Below are 20,309 nucleotides of genomic sequence, written 5' to 3' on the forward strand. Positions count from 1 at the left end.
TATCGAAAACATTTTATGATTATTACATATCTATGAGGATTGATGTTAAACATTCAATCCCACATGTCCACCCTTATCACCTCCTTCCTTACTGAGCATTGACTTCCTCGGGTCACGTAAAAATTCCTTAATAGTTTCCATATTTGATTCCATATTTCCCATTCTTGAGTTTAGTTCCCCCATCTTCACTCCCATCTCTTATAATCCTCCCTTTACCATCGTCATGTCGGTCTCCAATCCTTCAACCCTCGATTCCATCCTCATCATGCTTTAATACCACGTTGATACAAACTTGGAGTTACCAGAGTTACTGTACTGAAGAAGAATCAAAAGCTGAGTTCCACCAGTATTCAACAAACCACAACACCACAGAACAAGTACCAGAGATTGAAATATTGTAATTGTGAAATTAAATTGTATAGAACAGAGATGAAATTAACTGAGAATGTGTATTGAGTGATTTTTCTGGAAATGAAATACAATAGTTCTTTTTCCACTGTTTGATTCTTTTTACGTACTAACTGGAAACAAACCAAAAAAAAAGGACTTCAACAACTCATCCAGCATTTGAAAGGCTGGGTCTCTCCCATTCAGTTTTTCTTCTCAATTTCTGCCCGCCCTCTCTTCCTTCCTCTCCAGGCCCATATCCTTGCCTCTCTCCTCACAACTGTCTCTCCAATCCCGGATTGCCTCCTCAGAATTCAGTATCTTGGTGGTCCCCTGCTTTAGTTGCTTCCCTGTTGCACCTTCACTGGGTTAGTAGTGGTTGGTTGCCTTCACTTTTTCCTGCTGCTTGACACTTATCCCTCCTAGGTTGCTGCCATATGTCCTCATAGTTGCTCCCTTCCTATCTTTCTTCCTCACATATGCCTTGGCTCTAACAGTCACATACACACAAAGCTAAGGAAGACAGAGAAGGATTCACAAGCCTTTCGTTATACTTTGGTGAGTAATCAGCGTAGGCCTATATTCTTTTCTTTTTCCAATAAAGGGATGGGCTAATGCAAAGCTTTCAGACAGGTGATGATTAATATTTGGTCCTGGTAAAATATATGGCAACTTAACAGCAATTGATGTTTCCAGTACTCGAGCAAACTTGACAGGTTCTGAATAGGAAATCGTATTTGCTTATTAAAAAATCTGGAATTATCAATCACAATAAATATGTTCAATACCTGCTTAATATCTTCATCAGTAAACTGCATTAAGGGTCTGAAACCTTTATTAGTGCGTGCGTTATTGATCTGTCAAATTGCTGGTAAGTAAAGAGTAAATCAGGAGCCAAGAAAAAATTGTGAGACTCTAAGTCTAGAGAACAGAAGGTAGCAAAATACACTAATTACAACTGCACTTTGCATTTCTGATTGAAATAAAAAATTAATATGAACCAATGCTTGCAGATTAAAACAGACTGGGACAAAAGTAAAATCAATGGAGTCAAATCAATACATCAATTAACTAGAAGCCGAAACTACCAGAGCTGAAAGTAAGTTCCTAGCTTGAATAGTTAGTCAACAAGAACCAATAAATGCTTTGTTTCTTTCTAATAGGAACAGAATAATAATGTCAGGTTGACACTGTAGCAGAAGCAAAACGATCGCATGAAAGGGAGTAGAGTTGGGGAGGGGAAACATTGCAAGTCTTGAAGCAGCTGAAAATTTTTGAGAAGTCTAAAACCAAGTCAAAAGGCACAATCACTAACCAATATATCACGAGAACCAAGTTCACTGACAGCAAAATTTGCCAATTTCTGCACATCAGCTGGTTGGCAAACATCACATGCTATGCTAACCACCTTGGAATGTGCCAGATTATTCCTAGATGAGCTATCAATCATGAAACACAATACTTTCTACAGACATTACCATGGTGAGAAACTTCTACTTTGACTCCTCTAAGGGCCTTCTTAATCTAGTAAACATCAAGAAAAAGACTTTTCAAGTCAAAGTAACTACCAAAAATCAACAACAAACACTTAACTAATATAATAAAGGGTACCTTCACACAAGCAGAATCATATAATGTCCTACACAACACATCATTGCCTAGAAGCTGTGTAACAAACTCTATTACAGGGAGAGGCTTGATGAATGCAGCTGAAGCCATATCTGTGCAGCACAAAAGAACGGAGAGAAGGAGAGAAATATTCTGATTTATGAGAATACGTTAATTTCTTTTAACTTTCTTGACAGTAGTACATATAAACCGATATTCAGAGACAGTCCCATCTGTGTAGGCCTTATAATCTGGTAAAATCCATACCGTGACTCCAAGCCATAGTAACACATGACTTTGAACTGATCCATACCATTCTCGGGGAAAATGAACAAACAAATTTTTACGTTAAAAAATGATTCTCAAGCAGGTCAGCAAACAAAAACAAATGTAACAAAATAAACAAACAGATTCCCAATTCAAAATAAGCAAACACTATGAAAACATTTTCAACTTCTAATTTACAAAGTCGGCAGTAATGTGTTAGGGTGTCAACAGAAATTTACAATTTCAGTTCGATTCTCCGTCGGATATTGTCTAACAAATATTCAACTTCACAAATATGTAACAAGTTGAAATTTCTACAACAATAATTTCCTAAAATCCAAAACAATTCCTCTGGAACAAAGTCGAATGAAGGAGTCAATATACAGAAATTTACAATTTCAGTTCGATTCTCTGTCGGATATTGTCTCTCCTCGTCATTGGTCAGTCGGTTGTCCTCTCGGTTCATCGCTCGGTCTGTCTGTCGGATTTCGTCTCTCCTCGTCGCCTGTCGATCGTTCGTCCTCTCGGATATCATCGTATAGTCTCGTTTGTTCCTCTCGGTTGGTCACCACCTGTCGGTCCTCGCTGGGTCGTTGTTAATTGCTGATTTTGTAAGATTTCAGGAATAATGATCTGGGATTGAAGAGACCGAAGTGGAGCTGCTATACTTTGGATTTGTGTACATGGGAGTGAAACGACAAGGTATCACACTTCTTTTTAAAGGCCAAATGACATTTCCCACCCAAGGTTTGATTTATTGATAACTTCCACCCACTAGGTTTAAAAAACTCAAATACCTTCTTATGATCCAACTCTATTAGTATGTTCTGTTTGTCTATAGGTTAAATTACTTTTTACCCTTAGTAAGTATAATGACAAAAATACCCTTTTAAATTAATATTATTTTAATTAAAAATTTATATATAATTATATAATTGAATATACAAAATTATCTATTATATAAAAATTCAAGTTTAAACAACATAATTAATAATAATTTACCGATGTTATTTTTCGATTTACCAAATTCAAGGTAAAATATGTTTAACTTAATTGCATTTTATTAATTTGTATTACAATTTTTTTAAATTTGTAAACCACCACAATACATTTCAAATATTTTTTCTGATTGAACCGATTATAGTCTACAAAATTCTAGTTTCAGTGCTTGAAACTAAGAACCAAAATGAATGCATTATAGTGGTTGAACGTTTCACTAGTAATTGAACAAAAAATCCAGTTTAGATGTCCGCAAAATGCATTCATTGCTAATTGAACAAAAATGCTTCAACAGAATTTACAGCTCAAGGAGAAAGTTGCTTCTCTTCAAATACTTCTCTCCCATCTTCCAAGGTCTGCACTGGGTCTTCAAATACTTCAAGAATCAGAGAAGCATTACACACGATTATTATGCGGCAGGAAAATATATATAACAGACAAAATTTTCTTCAAGGAAAAAGGAAAAACAAAAAACTCACTGAAAATGTTGGGGAGTTGAGTTCGGCCTTTTCTCGAATACATCAATGACACCATTGTTATTTGCAACATCATCAAGCTACTTGCAGAAAAACCATCAAAACAATCACAACACTGAACGCACAATAATAGCTACATCCTAGGTATCTGGATCATATAGAGAGGACCTCACGCTTAGGTTGGATTGGGTGTCTTACTGAGTTTCGAGAATCCGAGGATGGCGAGGACGAATAGAGAGATTGTAACCATCAAAATATGAAAGAGTGTAAACAGCCATTAGAATGCATCTCAATCGATAGATCATTACATCAAGAATCATAAAACGTATCTATTTGCACAATTGGATCAACAAGAATCAAGAATCGGAGGATGGCGAGGACGAAGACGAAGACGAAATCGTCTTCGTTGGGACGAAGACAAGTGATCTTGTCTGTCAGTGTTTCCTTCATTGCTGACTAGTTCTGGAATTGATGTAGTTTCGTTGAATTCGATTACACTGTACTAACATAAGTGTCGGAAGCTCAATATCAGATTGACCCAGTTCACACATATAACGGTCAATAACTACCATGAAATCAATTGGATCAAACGTACGCGAGTAAATCACATGTTCCCACTTAAGGTTTGGCCTAAGAACACTTATATATCTCTTCATAGTTTAAATTACACTTTATTATGTACCCAAAACTCAACTCTACGTATATATAAAAAAAAGTAATATATAAGGGTAAATTAATAATTTAATAAAAATTTGAAAAAAAATTAAAAATTAATCATTTTACAAAATTTCATTTTTATGTTTTAAATATGATTTATAGACAATTTTACAGGTTTGAAAACTAGTAATTTATAGTTTTTATAATTCTTTGAAATTTTGGTTATCTGTTCACCAACATTTTGAATCTAGCCTCTTGACATTAATCTAGATGTTCTCATGGTTGACGATTTAGAGATTTCATCATAACCATTGGTGAAGATGACGAATATTTTGTCATGGTAGCATAGATCAATTTGTGAATGATAATTTTATTGATCTTTTGACTCCTCAACCTTATTTGTTCAGCTTGTGGACCAACTGCGACAAGTTATTGTCTTTGGAGGAGTAAAATGTATTGTTAAAAATTCGTTGTGGTGCAAGGGAGATGACAAAGGCGAGATGAAGAAAATGTGTAAGGATGAAAAGGAAAAAGACATGACTTGTAAATTTAATATGTAAAGGTTTTTCATTTTATCAATTTAAAATAATATGATAATCGTGAAAAGTAAAATAATTTGGGATAATATAATAATTTAATTTTTTAACACTGTATCAAAATTCTTTTCCATTAACGGAGTTTGCTTTTGGATAAAAATTGTGAGTTTACTATTGAAGGGTGGAAAAGTTCTTTGAAATCAAACCTTGGATGTGAGATGGAATTTACTGTTCCCATTTTAATTCAATTATGTCACAAAATAATTTGCATATAGTTATGTCACAATCTTACAAAAAAAAATCATCAAACAAATAATAAAAAAACTTTGATACTACTGTCTTGAACTTGTAAAGACAGATTATTATTTTTATTTTTGTTTTTGAAAATGACTATATATATAGTAATATTAATATATATTAAATAGTATAAAAACAGAATAAAAAATATAAATTTTTATTTTTTTTTACTAAAATGACCAAACTTGTATTATGTCATATGAAAATGGATTTAACTTCCAGTGCCAGTAAAAATTAATAACCAAAAAGCTACCAAATCATTCTTATTTACGAAGTAAAGTGATTTATTCAATACCAATGATAAATTACAGAAAAAGTTTAATTCATTTAATAAAAAATCTAAAAGTTTTATCTTTTCAATAAAGAAAAACAAATTTGGGTCTCATCAATAAAAAATTATGATAATTCAAACTAAAGTTTGATATAATGTGATAACACATGGAATTTTAGTGATTTTCATGGATGTAGAGTTCATAGATTAGCTGAATCAAAATTAAATAAGAGTTAGTCTAAACTCAATTTATATCCAAAATACCCAACTCAAGTTGGAATTTGACTTGCTCAAACTGAAGATGAGTTTGTTGTTGGAAAGCTATCGGAAAAGAAGAACAGTGTAGCTACTCAATGGGGTCAAAATATATAACTATTTTCCGAAATTTTAGAATTTCTTTAGCTTAAGTGACTCTATTGAGTGTACTTTGGTTCGTCTATGAGAAGTTGAAGGGTGGCTAAAGAAAAAACTTATGAGAAAAAGAAAAGTTATTGAGAAAATGTGTTTACGGAATCACTTGATGACTTTTTTACCATCACGACTTATTGTTAATTTTTTAATATAATATTATTAAGTTCGTTGATTTATATTCTATAATGCTACGGTTTCTTTTTATTTATTTTTTATATTTTTTGGTAAGTAAATATTTACATTGCACTGAAAAAACACAAACCTATGGGCTAAACAATCTAAACTCGCCCTCACGAAAGGAGGACAGCAAAGCACAACGTACGCTGAATCAATCTAATGGCAGGCCAAGATATTAACAGTACCAAAGCAAGGCAAAATCTAGGACACTAGTGCACAGAACCAACTTATGCCTATGCCAAGCCATACAAATCTCAAATGAACAAGAAGTCATAAACCCTGAGACTCGTGGGAAACCAGCAACCAAAATGGAGAAACACAAACTAAAGGAAATGTACATAGCACTAATCAGAATTATCACCCTGCAGATCCCAAAGGCAGCCCCAATAGCTACTGAAAGCAGAGCCATTGCAGCAGGAACAAACCTATGAACCAAGCTCTTGAGGAACAGCAACCCCCTTAGCTCCGCCCCTGCAAGAACAGTAAAGGGGAAGCAGGGAGCAGCACGCAGCATTTCCAAAACTCTTGAACAGCCAACAAGGAATAGCCAGCAATTTTTAGCACTTCCAGCAACCATACACAACCAAATTCTGCAGCACCATTCCAGAATCAGCAGCCATACTCAGCCAGATCCAGAAATGGCAAAACAGCAGGCTACAACACTGTGGATAGCCCGAACAGCAGACTATCTAGCAGGCTCAGAGAGTGACCAAGGTTAATGCACCACAACAGACACGACAATGCAGAAACTTCCAGCTTTCAGAGCCTTCCCTCAACACACAGTCAGCATCCAACAGGGAAAGCGACCACCAGCAGAAACAGCACAACGCATTCAATACCACAACAACTGCAACTTCCATTGCATCAAGTTGAACCAAGGAGCAACACCAGAAAAAATTACATATTCACAGCTGCTACACCAGCACCACAGCAAGCAGAAAGCTTCCAGACAGCACCAACAGTAAGGAGATCACACAGCAGTAAGGACATTGATACAGCACCATCAGAGGCAGAGCAGCAAGCTGAATGCCCCCAGACAGCACCAGTAGAGCAGAGCGGAGGCAGAGCAGGAGGACATTGATACAGATGACTTGACAAAACCCAGCAACACCAATGCAACAGTAAGGAGATCACACAGCAGACAACGATACAGCTCTCCACAGCATGCAGAACTGGAATCGCCACAAGCAATACATAAAACCCAAGAGAGCAGAACCTACAGAAACCAGCAAGGAAAGAGAGGGGATTTACTTTATATCAATTCTGAGACGCGTTTCCTTTTGTTCTCAAAGTGTGGAGATTCTGAAATGCGTTTTCTTTCTTTCTTAAATTGTCGAAACGCCTCCGAAACGTTTTGTAACAGTTTTGGGCCCTTTCGGAAACCAAACCATCTCGGAAACGCTGAAACTCTCGTTCTGCGTTTCTGTGCTTGCTTGGTTATTTGCCTAAACTCCAATCTTTTGGCGTGTTGTTGATCCTCTTTATTTTCCTCAGAGCTGAAACTTGTGACAGATTCTTTCATTGGTCCACTACTAGTTTGAAGGTAGAGTAGAACATTGACACCACATTCTTTCACTTCGTAACATTCAAGACGTCTAAAATCCTCATCTTCAATATAGAATTGAAACAAAACTTCACTATTGAAACCGAATTGGGCAGACCGAGAAGCTTCGTAACCCAAGAATACGTGGTCTGAGTCCGGAGTCTCCATAACGTTCCAAGAACCCTCGGCCTTTTGTGCATATTGCCCACCATCTGATTTTAGATGCAACTCGTATCTAACGTTGAAGTCTTTCACCTCATCAGGATGGTCTCTGGGTGATATAACAACGCAGAAAAGTAAACCTACTAGGTCACCATTCAAACAGCCCGGTAGTAGCTCTATAAATGATCCCTTACTTCTGAAGGTAAACCACTGAGGAATTGAACTTCCAGGATATAATATCCATTTTCCATTTGTATTGTAACCAAATGATTCCTATACAGTGAAAATCTTCAGATCAAGTATCAAAATTATAAGATTTGTTATTTATAAAAAAAAGAAAAGACAAATAAAAGGAGAAATTGACATACAGTTGCACTTGGCTGAATATTTTGTAGAGTAGATTTCACAATGCCTTCAAGGACACTCTGGTCCAGTTTAAAACAATTGCTGAAATTAGCTTCCTCAAGCCCCCATGTAGTTGACCATGAAATTGGTAAACCAGACAATAATTCAAGTGAATAACAGTCATATGCATATAAATATTTGAGGCTTAATGGAAGCTCTGGAAGGGATTTAAGCACATCACAGCCGCGTACATTAAGCCAGGACAATTTGGAAAGATTTATGATGCTTGCCGGTATGCTCTTAAATTTGTTGAAACCTATGTTTAAACTATGTAGTGAGGTTAGTTGGCCAAGACTGCTAGGTAACTCAGTGATACAACAATTAGATAGATCTAGACCCGAGAGAAATTGAAAACTTGATAAACAAGACAACATCAAATCCACGCATTCCTTAACATTATATCCCCCCAAAGTGAAGTCTTTGAGTTTTTTCAAACATACTATGGATGGTAGTAAATCCCTTATACCAATAAAACGAACTTCAGGTGTATTCAAAGCCTCTAATTTTCCTTTCTCATCAGGCAAACTATTAAGTTTCAAACAACCACTGAGATAAAGTTGTTCAAGAGACTTCAACTTGCAAATGCCGTTAGGAAGACTCTCAAGCCTTGTACAATTGTCAATAGCCAAAAGATATAATTTAGATAGACTCTCAATTGACGAAGGTAATTCTCTAATTGCAGTTCCACCTAATAATAACACTTCAACATTACATGAGATATTTGGTACCGTATCCAAATTTGAGCAGCCATCTAACTCCAGAGTCTGTAGATTTTTTGTCAATGAAAGGTCAGGACATTTGAGTAAATGCTTGAATCCGCGGAGGTCAATATGTTTTAAACTTACAATATTCTGTAATGAAAAATAAATTAAACAAATAAGATTTACCATAGAATATCTTGAATTCACAACCTTCTTTAATTTCATAAAAATAATAACATAAAAATACCGGGACCCCAGGCCAAAGTTGCTCAATGTTGCTTTCAGGCATCTCAAGTGCAACAAGGTTCTCTGGATGAAACTTCAAAGGCAATGATGTCAATGCATACCTAGGCCACGAGAGGTACTTTAGCTCAGGGAATTCAAATTTCACATCTTGAAATCCATACAGCTTATTAAAATCCTCTCCATAATGCGAGTTATAGACTTTGAGATATTTGAGGTTTTGCATCTTTGAAAAAGCATGAGAAGTTAATTGTATTTCTCCTACTTTAGACACATCTAGACATATGCCTTTAATTGCTTCAGTCCCCTAATCAACAAAAGAAATGAAGTTAGAAATGATAAATGTGAATGTTAATGCATTTTTCATGTTTATATATAACATACAAATGAATAAGTAATGTATTTTCCTTACCTTATTTCTTGTCAAAACATGATATATATCCTTATGATGAAATAAACGACTGCGTTTGCCAGGATCTTCAACAGATTCTTCTCGAACAATTTCTTTACCCATTTCTTCAAGTAAATCATGCATTGTTATCATATTATTTGATACAACAATGAACGACTTATCGATAAGAACACTTAACCCATTCTTTGTGGAGAAGTCACAAGAATCCATGACACTTATTACAAAATCTCTACCCATCCCCTTAAAGAAGCATACAATATCTAAGAATATTTGCTTCTGTTCATAATCTAATCCATCAAAGCTTATTTTCAACACATCTTGGATTTCCTTAGGAGGATTTCTTTCTAATTTATTCATTGTACTTTCCCATTCTTCCTTTGGCTTTCCTACCAGAGAAGAGCCTAAAACTTTAAGAGCTAATGGGACACCTTTTGCATATGTTACTATCCTATATGATAGCTCCATGCACTCGTCAATTGTATAATCATTATGTTTGAAGGCACAACGCTTGAAAAGCTGAAGAGCAGCATGATGAGATAATCCCTCAAGCTTGTATATCTTATCTGCCCCACAAAAATTATTAAGAACTTGTTTATCTCGTGATGTTATAATAATTCGACTTCCTAAACCTAAACATTTGGGATCTCTAATTAATTTTTCTATTTGATTAAAAGAAGTCACATCATCAAAAACAATAAGAACCTTCTTACGGGCAAGTCTTTCTTTTGTGTAGGTGAGTTCTAGATTGGCATATCTATCCTCTAATATTTTGCGAAAAAGTTCTTCACGCAAGGCAATTAGTCTCTTACAATTATCTGATTCTTCCCTAACATTTTCAGCGAAGAAAGAACCTTCAAAATCGCTTGAATATTTGTTGAATATTGCACGACTAATAGATGTTTTGCCTATTCCACCAAGGCCCCAAATCCCCACAATACAAACATCATTGGACCCAATTTCTAGCAAAGACTCAATTTCTTTGATGACAAAATCTACTCCAATTAGGTCGTTGTGATCACTTGGAGACATTTTTGTTAGTCTCTTTAATATATCTGTAACAATTTCTTCTATGAGTTTAGATTCAGACCTAAAAAGATAAAAAAAAAAAACGTTAGTTAATATGAATAAATCAGAGAGCGAAAGATATAAGATATTTCATTCTAATAGCTGATCTAACGAATTTGTTACTTGATCAAAGATATGTCACTTCTCCATTAAGTCTCTCCAAATAAAATTATATTTCTTTTGCTTGGTTGACTTAGAAAATATAGCACAAAGTAAAATATTTTCAAAGAGAACAAGTAAAAGACATACGTACTTCTTGCTATCTGTAGTCCATCCAGAGAGATTGGCTACTTCCTTCAAAGCAGTCTTCCATCTCTGTAGCACATCTAACCTATCCTCAAAACGCTTTTCGATTGCGGCAAATGCATCTCCAAAAGCTCCAGTTTGATTCTTTACTTGTGATGGTTCGACGTGATAGAAAATTGGTATTACCATCTTTTTGCATTCAAGGCTCTTTGCAAGTTCTTCTAAACACCATTTGGAAGAGCCATAATTTTCTGACAAAATGATAACGGAAATCTTTGAATGTTCAATTGCCTTCAATAGAGATGGTGAAATTTCTTCTCCTCTCTCGAGTTCGTCATCGATGAATGTTTGAATCTTTTTACGACACAAAGCTGCATTAAGATGGCTTGTAAAATTATTCCGGGTGTCCTCGCCCCTAAAACTAAGGAAAACATCATACTTCACTTCTGGAATGTTGGAAGAAGAAGCCATCAACTTGAACTGATGAGAGGCTTTGATCAGATTTGTCGGATAGAGCTAAAAACTCCGTCTCCCTCTTCACACTACAGAGAAAACCATGACAAAAGTTAACAAGGATAACTCTTTATATAAAATTTTTACTGTATTGGATGCTCCGTCATTTCTCTTTGTTGGCTTGACTTAATCTTGCCTAACGTATGTGAAGGTGACCTATTTAATTAATAATATTTAAAAGTAAAAATTTTTATTACTCAAAATTGGTGGCAAAATAATTGCTTTTCCCACAAATCTTTATGAAGTTAATGCCCAGTTTTTTAAAAGTGATAGATGTCAATTAAGGGAGTCATTTAGGTCGGAATATGATTCGAATCGATTCGACCTCAAAAATTGATTCAACTTAATTTAATTTGGTTCAAATTTGTTTGATTTAAATTTAGGTCGAACTTGAATCAGAAGATTTAGCTCATTTTTTAATTCAAGCTAAACTCGAGCCAAAAGATGTTTGGCTCGATTTGATAGGAATCTAGTTTGAATTTATAGTTCAAATTAATAGTTTGAATTCGTCGCTTGATTTAGCTTGAATTTATGACTCGAATCAGCTCAAATTTTGTAGTTCGTATTGGTAGCTCTAATTTGTGGCTCGAATAAAAAATTTTGAATATTATTTAAATAAAACGATGTCATTTTGTCAATAAACCACAAACTCGAGCCACAAATTCGAGTCATACATTCAAACAATTAATTTGAACCCAGTTGAGCTACGAATTTGAGTCATTGATTTGAACTACGAATTCGAGTTAAACTCGAATTTAACTGAGTTGAATTATTTTTATTTGAATCAAACTCGAATTAGATTTAATTTTGACTTGACAAATTTGAACCAAACTATTTTTTATTCAAGCTAAATTTGGGCTAAAGGGTGTTTAAACTCGGTCTGGCCTGACCCGCATCCACCCTTAGGCATTTATGTAGAGTCAAAACTCATCAAAATTATCGATAATCACATGATTTATAACAAGATCAAAATTGACCTATAGATAGGAGAGCTGATGAAGATTTTTTTTGGTAGAAGAAGTAAAGAAAAGAAAAAATCGAGAGCCTAATTAAGAAATTCTCTCTTTGTGTAGTCTCACTTGTTTATGTTTTTTGGGACTCCTGAAGATTTTGTCTTTTAAGTTTTGTATTCTTCTAATAGGAAAGTAAAAATTTCTTGGACAATGCACTGAATGCTCAGCCATTTCTCTTTGTTGACTTGAGCTAAAACTTGTAAACAAGAGACTTGTTCCCATCCAAGGTTCCATGAAATTCTAAAGCTTTACCGATAATTTTAAAAAATTTAAATATTTATTTATATTTTTTAAAATTTTAATAAAAATGAAGAATAAAACCGTTATTTATTAAAAATTTAAATAATTAAAATTTTATTATATTTTTCTTTTTAAATTTAAAAATTTTATAAATTTTTTCTATCTAAAATTTAAAAAATGAATATTTTTCTTTTAAGATTTTAAAATTATTTTATGAGATAACGAAATTCACTATCTAACCGTATTCGCTCTCCCTTCATTCTCAAACTCTTCTCTCTGACGAAAAAAAATATTTTTGGTTAAAGTATTCTAATTTGAAACGAAGACATTATTTTCATTTGAGTGTACGCCGAAACAAAGCACAAATTGACAGTGAGATTATTTTAAATTTAAAATTAGTTTGTAATCAATCAGTTGAATCTGAAATTTAATTAAAAAATAATTAAATTTTTAATTCAATCTAAATCAACTTAAAATCACTTTGAATTTCACTCATTTATGAAAAGTAATTAAATCTTTAAATAGGATTTTGGATTTGAATAATTCAAATTAAACCTACCCTAAATATGGTAGCATTGTTTATTGACGCAATTGTTGACTTGGACTACATCTATACCATTTGATTATTGATGGGACATTATCAACTCACAAACCCCATGCGTGGTACGTCCAATTTTACTGTTTATATATTATTTTAACATATTATAAATATAAAAAGAAAGGTTATTTTTGTAATTTTGCATGTTTACATGACAAAATCTGCAGTTTCGTAGTTGCCGAAAACAAAGAGGGGAAACACACAGACGGAGAGGAACGGGAAACTAAAGAAAGAGAGATTTTGCGTTTTGCTTGACGGCGGGACGGGATTTTTCTTCGGGAATTGGATCCGTTTCTTTTTTTTTTTTTAACCCTAGTATTCCTCTTTTTTTAGTTAGTTAATTAATTATTATCTATTAATTAATTAACCGGTTAAAATATAGTCTTATTCATGTGTTCTGTTTCACTATTAAAATCTTTAGATTTTGTTTTTAACCTGAAAAACCTTACTTTATATGCATAAAAAAAACTAAGCGTATTCAGTTTTGACAAATCTAATTAAATATTTAAAATTTGGTATACAAAACATTAAACTTTTGGCGCACTGTCATATTATTCTTCACTCAAAAATATCATTTAAAAGATATAATTAATTGTAACACCCTTCTACAAATAATAAAATTACATACAAAAATGGAGTGTTACTATGTGATTTAATAATTTTAAATTAAAAATAAAGAAACAATCAATTACATTATGTCATATTATTATTGGTATCATTATAAATACAAATAATATCGTTCCTCTAAAAATCTCATTTTAACAAAGCATAAATGAGTTCGATATGTATGTGCACTCAAATCAAACTTTCAAAACATTTTTTAGGTTATAATTGATAACAAAAAATGAACAATTGTATATTCAAAGGTGATAATATCATTGAGTAAATCACAGTTTCCCACCCAAGGTTTACCATAAACGTACTTTTTAATTCTTTGATGACATAAATAACATTTTCCTACAAAAAAAAAAATATTAAACTATGTAAACAAAATGAATTGTGACCCCTGAATTAACAAAAATCTAAAGAAGTCATTTAAAATATTGAATTTGTATTAAAATCATTTTCTTCTAAAACGAATTGATAATCTCATTTCTAATGACTCATATTTGATACTAATATACCTTCTATAGACACTTTCAGTATTGATCTATCAATCTCTAACTCATTCCCTCTATGGTATCATAGTTTCCATCCCGTCCAACATTGTCTTCACCGCTAATGATGGTAAAATCGAATGATGGCTAAGGTTTTAGGTGTATAAATGCAATATTTCAAACTTGTTAAAAGACTAAATTGTATGTTTAAAACATATGAGGCTAATGACCATATAGTCATTTTTTAAATTTTTTTTTTAATTTATAGATAATAAAATTATTATTTTGACCTTTCACAGTTAATTTATTATTAACAAAATTTGATTTTAAAATGAAAAGATGTTGTTTATACTATGAAGGAGTGGAATAATTTTTCAAGCCAAACTTTGGGTGGGTAAATGTCATTTACTCCCCGTCATTTAACTACAAGCATGGCATAAATATACTGAAGCATATTGATGCATTGACAAATGTATTGTGTATTTTGTGGTTTGGGCATAATGTCTCTCACGTGAACAAATTCTTCTGCAGGGAGGAGCCTCAATTAATTGCATTAAATACCGATACATAAAACTACTGCTTAATTTTTTCTACTATTTCATCACCAACCAACCAGTTTCTCCATTGCTAAAAAGCTTAAGCTCAAACTCGTAGTAGCCATGTCTGTAAGTTTCTTCTCTCTTTCTTTGCATGTAAAACTAACCAAAAGAGCCATTCTGAAAATGGGATTTTAACAATGCATGTCATTTTCAGTGGTGGAGGTCGGAGTTCCAAATCTGGACTGTGAAGGCTGTGCTTTCAAGTTAAAGAAAGCCCTCTTCAAGCTCAAAGGTATGGCTTAAATTCTTGTCTTGTTTCTTTAATCAGAAAAATGGGTTCATCCAAGTGGAAATTGAACCTTAACTATGTTTTTAGTCCTAACAAAAGCCATAATGTAAGGCTGGACCCGAACAAAGCTAGTTAGGGTTTGAAAATCAGTTTAGTTTAAATTCAAACCGAATTTGAGTAAGGAGGTTGAGTTCATTTTTAAAACCGAACTGAACTCGAGTTAGTGGAAGTTCGGTTTGGTCTGAACCATAAGTCGGGTAAATGACTCAAATCAATTCAAAATTGACTCATGTTTCGATTTAAATTATCTGAAGTAATTGTTAAAATGACGTTGTTTTACCTATCATTAGATAAAATAATGTCCTTTTGTCAAGGACAATATTATGTGTATACATTTTTTATATATAATTTAGATATACAGATGATGTGTTTTCATATGATTGGACGTTATTTCATCTTTAATTCAAAATTATCTAATTACAGGATGACACATCATTTGTATATACAAATTATACATCAAAAATATGTACGCACAGTTTTATTGTTTTAGAAATAAGTTACAAATTTGAATAATGAATCCAACTACAAATCTAAGTCTTTGCTTTGAACCATAAACTTAAGTGGAACTTGAATCACTCTTAATTTTAGTTTGACAAATTCGAACCAAATTTCATTCAAACTTTTTTACATTCGAACCATACTTGAGCCAAGGGTGTTCGGGTTGGGCTCTATTTGTATCCACCCCTACTTGGATGGACCTTGAGATTCATGGATTCAATTTTGGGTTGTGATATTTTTTCCAGGAGTTGAAGGAGTGGAGATAGAAATGGAGATGCAAAAGATTAAGGTAAGAGTTTGGAGTGTAGGAAAGGAAGGTGCTGAAAGCCATTAAACGAGTTGGAAAAGCAGCAGAGCCATGGCCATTTCCACGATGCTCTCATTTTGCTTCATTTTATAAGTATCCAAGCTACATTGTGAGCCATTATAATGATACACATGGAACCAGTAATGGTGCTCATACGTTCTTCCGCACTCCTGCTGTTTATTCGGTCGCTGTGGCGTCTGATAAAACGGTTGCTTCATTATGCAACGATGACAATCCCCATGCCTGCACTATCATGTGATTGGGCAAAGCTATGTGCATAAACTTTTGAATATATAATAGAACACATAGATTATATATAATTATATAATTGTATATTATTTTATCCTTAATTTAAAATCACTCAATCACATAATGAAATATAATATATGTACTAAATTGTGTATTTAAAAATGTATATATATAGTGTTATTGTATGTGATTTTCACCATGAAATTTCTGATCTTTGAGTATCATGCTTCTTTGTAGGTGTTAAAAAACTTCAATTCATATTAATTAATATTTAGTAGTTGTGATTTTTGGTTCATTTGTGTGTTTCAATCAAACTAGGTGCACCCGATTTTGAACATTCAATTTAATATATAAATGATGTGTCATTATGTGATTGAGTGATTTAAATTAATAATAAACTAACATCCAGTTATATAATAATATATCATCTAGAATTTAATTGAATATTCAAAACTATATACAAATAGTATTATTTTTGTAAGTTTATTTCTTGTCATTAAAGCAATTGGGGTGGTTCAATTATGCATAAATGATTTTATGACTATGAGTTTATTCGTCTTTGGGTTTGTTTCAATGAGGGGTGGTCCAATTTTAAGAGTTGTTTATTATATTTTTCAAGATAATAATGTGATAATTAAAAATTTTATTATTTTTATTTTTAAAAAATGTATTATATGATAAAATGTATTATGTGAAAAATTATATTTTTAATACATGATATGATATGTTATTCTAATACCATTATGGAAACTAATTGATGCTGATTACAAAGCAATATCTATACACAATGCATTGTTTGTGGACAAATTGGTGACCTTATATATTGGAGTTCAATAATACTCTATACAATAAGACATTATTGTTATGTGATTAGATGATTTTAAAATAGATATTCAATAATAAATACTATACGTATAAACAAATTATACAAACTTATCTTCACAAAATACAAAAATAGATGAAAGTTTGTGATTTGGTAATATAATTATTTGCTTTTTTTTTCTCAATTCAAAATTATGCAATCAAATGATACCACATTAAGTTATATAAATAAGTTTGTATTTGTTGTATTACTCTAATCATGTGAGGATGCCACATCATTATTTATATACATTATGAGAGTGTTTGATTGAGGGATTTAAATATTACTCTAGTACTATACCTTTTATTATGTTTGGTTTGTTAAGAAATAAAATATTTCGGTAATCTTTTCTAACCAATGGTGATGTAATAGATGGTATAATAAGTAATTTGATTACCACTTTCACTATATATATAAATATTATTAAGTTAATCTTAATTTTATTATAATTATATTCTTATTATTTAATTTTTTTGAAACAAAAATAACCTTATTTGTAATTAATATACAGTAATATTATGTGACCTACTTTTAGTATACAATTCATATACATAGACGATGTGTCATCATTTGATTGAGTGTTATTTTATCTTTAATTCAAAATCATCCGATCACATGATAACATATCATCTATATACTCGAATTAGGTACCTAAATTCAGTACACATAGTTTTATTAATTAATATAATAAGAAACATAAAGATTATTTTAATATAATTATACTCAAAGACATTTAATTAAAATAATATTTTAGAATTATTTTATTATCTTTAAACAAACATGATAAATATTTATATCTACTAATTTTTATTAAATTTTATCAAACATAATAATTATTTATATTTAAACCTATGTTATTTTGTCAATGAGCTATAAACTCAAATCATGAATCCAAGTCATAAATTCAAATTATAAATTCAAACCAAACCGAGCTACAAATTTGAACTATTGATTCGAATCAAATCAAATTAAATTATGTTATATTTTGAGTTAAATTCGAGTTAAAGAATGTTCAAGCTCAACCCTATTTTTATTCATCCCTAATTGCATGCTCAATTTAGATAAAAAAAGTGTTGGTTCATGTCGTTAATTTTACCCACACATATCATATCGTATCAATTCTCAATATACTTTAAAATATGTACCTTTTTTTTATTTGGACCGTACTAATAGCTGTACCTGAGACTCATGGAAACTGGCAACCAAAATGGAGAAACACAATACACAGCATTACATCAGACTTATCACCCTGCAGATCCCAAAGGCAGCCCCAATAGCTACTGAAAACAGAGCCATTGCAGCAGGAACAAACCTATGAACCAAGCTCTTGAGGAACAGTAACCTCCTTAGCTCCACCCTTGCAAGAACAGCGAAGGGGAAGCAGGAAGCAGCTCGCAGCACGCAGCATTTCCAAAACTCTTGAACAGCCAACAAGGAATAGCCAGCAATTTGTAAAACTTCCAACAGCCATACACAACCAAATTCTGCAGCACCAGTCCAGATCAGCAGCCATACTCAGCCAGCTCCAGAAAAGGCAAAACAGCAGGCTACAATACAGAGGATATCCCGAACAGCTGACTATCTAGAAGGCTCAGAGAGTGACCAATGTTAAAGCACCGCAACAGATACAACAATGCAGAACTTCGAGCTTTCAGAGCCTTTCCTCAACACACGGTCAGCATCCAAAAGGGAAAGCGAGCACCAGGAAGACAAGCATTAGCAGAAACAGCACACTGCATTCAATACCACGACACCTGCAACTTCCATTGCATCAAGTTGAACCAAAGAGCAACACCAGAAAAAGTACATATTCACAGCTGCTACACCAGCACTACAGCAAGCAGAAGGCTTCCAGACAGCACCAACAGCAAGATCACACAGCAGTATGGACATTGATACAGTACCAGCAGAGGCAGAGCAGCAAGCTGAATGCTCCCAGACGGCACCAGTAGAGCAGAGTAGAGGCTAGAGTTTGGCTCGAGTTTGTTGAGCCAAAATTAAGTCCGGCTTGAGTTTGGTTCAAATGAAAAATGGCTCAATTCGATTTAATTTGAGTTTGACTCTATTTCGTAGCTCAAATCAATGGTTCGAATTGATTATTCGAATGTATTACTTGGATTTGTGGCTTGAGTTTACAGTTCATTGACAAAACAATATCGTTTTACTCAAATAATATTCAAAATTTCTTATTCGAGTCATGAATTCGAGCTAATTTGAGCCGAATGGAGCCACGAATCCGAACTACTGATTCGAGCCATGAATTCAAACCGAGCCGAACACCTGTTGGCTTGAATTAAAAAATAAGCCAAATCTTCTTATTCGAGTTCAGTTCGAATTTTAATCAAACGAATTTGAGTTGAGCTAAATCAAGCTAAATTGACTTTCAAGACTGAGCCGGCTCGGATCATATGTAGGCTAGTCTGTCTGTAGATTCAGTTGGACCCATCTCTATTTCCTCATCGGTCTCACCCATAATTCAAATTTGGTTAATCAAATCAGTTTATTACTTTAATTGAACCATTTTGATTTGAAGAAAATTTTAAACCAAAACTGAATCAGTTAAAAGATAAACTATTTTTTAACTGAACCGATAACTTTGTATAACAAGATTGAATTTCAGTTAAACCAGTTTTGAAACGAATTTTCTATGACAGTCATTGGAACTGCTTTTTTGGTTCAGACTCTACATTTTCTTCAATTTGTTCAGAATGATGAACAACCAGTGGAACAATGTTGTTGTTTGTTAAGCGAGCAATCTGGAAAATGGAATGAGCGTTCAACTCTTGAACAAGGCTTTCCAACCTTCAAACTGATTTGGTTCAGTTAACCTGTTTATAAATACTACAAGATTAATAACCGAATCGAAATTTAAAAAAAAAAGGAAAAACAGTTTAGCCAAAATCCTAACCAACAACTGAACCAGATTTTTGACTATCCTATTTTCCAATCCACTTATCAGTTTGTATACTGCCCCAGTTCAGTTCGGTTTACGGAAATTTTTTTAACAGCACTGTAATTCACGTTATGATCAAATTGCAAAGAAAAGTTTATCACTTCCAAGGTTCGGAATTCAGGCGTCAATGGTTGACAAATTAAAAGGTAGAAGAATTGTTTACAGAAAGAAGAGAGCTTCAGTTGCATAATAACTTCTGTAGTACAGTAGACGCAGTTATTTAATTTT

At 33.0% G+C, this 20,309-nt stretch overlaps 2 protein-coding genes, 1 long non-coding RNA gene and 1 pseudogene across 3 annotated transcripts; 1 reads left to right on the forward strand and 3 right to left on the reverse strand.

Moving 5' to 3' along the window:
* Window positions 1-430: 430 nt before the first annotated feature.
* Window positions 431-2,944, reverse strand: LOC123225346. Its single transcript, XR_006504121.1, has 4 exons — window positions 2,657-2,944; window positions 1,999-2,108; window positions 1,176-1,255; window positions 431-1,106 (listed from the first exon to the last, which is right to left on the reverse strand). It is a non-coding gene; the product is annotated as an uncharacterized LOC123225346 (long non-coding RNA).
* A 3,317-nt stretch (window positions 2,945-6,261) lies between these two features.
* Window positions 6,262-10,583, reverse strand: LOC123225655 (disease resistance protein RPP2B-like). The gene is made up of 7 exons (XM_044649763.1): window positions 10,263-10,583; window positions 9,553-10,115; window positions 9,145-9,447; window positions 8,160-9,047; window positions 7,475-8,064; window positions 6,988-7,302; window positions 6,262-6,676 (listed from the first exon to the last, which is right to left on the reverse strand). Exons 1-7 carry the CDS (start codon window positions 10,579-10,581, stop codon window positions 6,262-6,264), a joined length of 3,393 nt encoding a protein of 1,130 aa, XP_044505698.1. The 5' UTR covers window positions 10,582-10,583.
* A 50-nt stretch (window positions 10,584-10,633) lies between these two features.
* On the reverse strand, window positions 10,634-11,334 carry LOC123225656 (disease resistance protein RPV1-like). The gene is made up of 2 exons (XM_044649764.1): window positions 10,867-11,334; window positions 10,634-10,639 (listed from the first exon to the last, which is right to left on the reverse strand). The coding sequence occupies exons 1-2, from the start codon at window positions 11,332-11,334 to the stop codon at window positions 10,634-10,636; spliced, it is 474 nt and encodes a 157-aa protein (XP_044505699.1).
* A 3,649-nt stretch (window positions 11,335-14,983) lies between these two features.
* On the forward strand, window positions 14,984-16,276 carry LOC123224818 (annotated as a pseudogene).
* Window positions 16,277-20,309: the final 4,033 nt, after the last annotated feature.

The sequence above is a fragment of the Mangifera indica genome, chromosome 9 (assembly GCF_011075055.1).
Source record: "Mangifera indica cultivar Alphonso chromosome 9, CATAS_Mindica_2.1, whole genome shotgun sequence".
NCBI lineage: Eukaryota > Viridiplantae > Streptophyta > Magnoliopsida > Sapindales > Anacardiaceae > Mangifera > Mangifera indica.

Excerpts from the sequence above, each read along its gene's own strand:
- LOC123225655 (XM_044649763.1), bottom strand. The coding sequence starts at position 10,581 with ATGTCTCCAAGTGATCACAACGACCTAATTGGAGTAGATTTTGTCATC. Across the intron at positions 9,448-9,552 it reads ATGTTTTGACAAGAAATAAG|GGGACTGAAGCAATTAAAGG; the intron begins GTAAGGAAAATA and ends TTTGTTGATTAG. Across the intron at positions 9,048-9,144 it reads AACTTTGGCCTGGGGTCCCG|AATATTGTAAGTTTAAAACA; the intron begins GTATTTTTATGT and ends TTTTCATTACAG.
- LOC123225656 (XM_044649764.1), bottom strand. The coding sequence starts at position 11,334 with ATGGCTTCTTCTTCCAACATTCCAGAAGTGAAGTATGATGTTTTCCTT.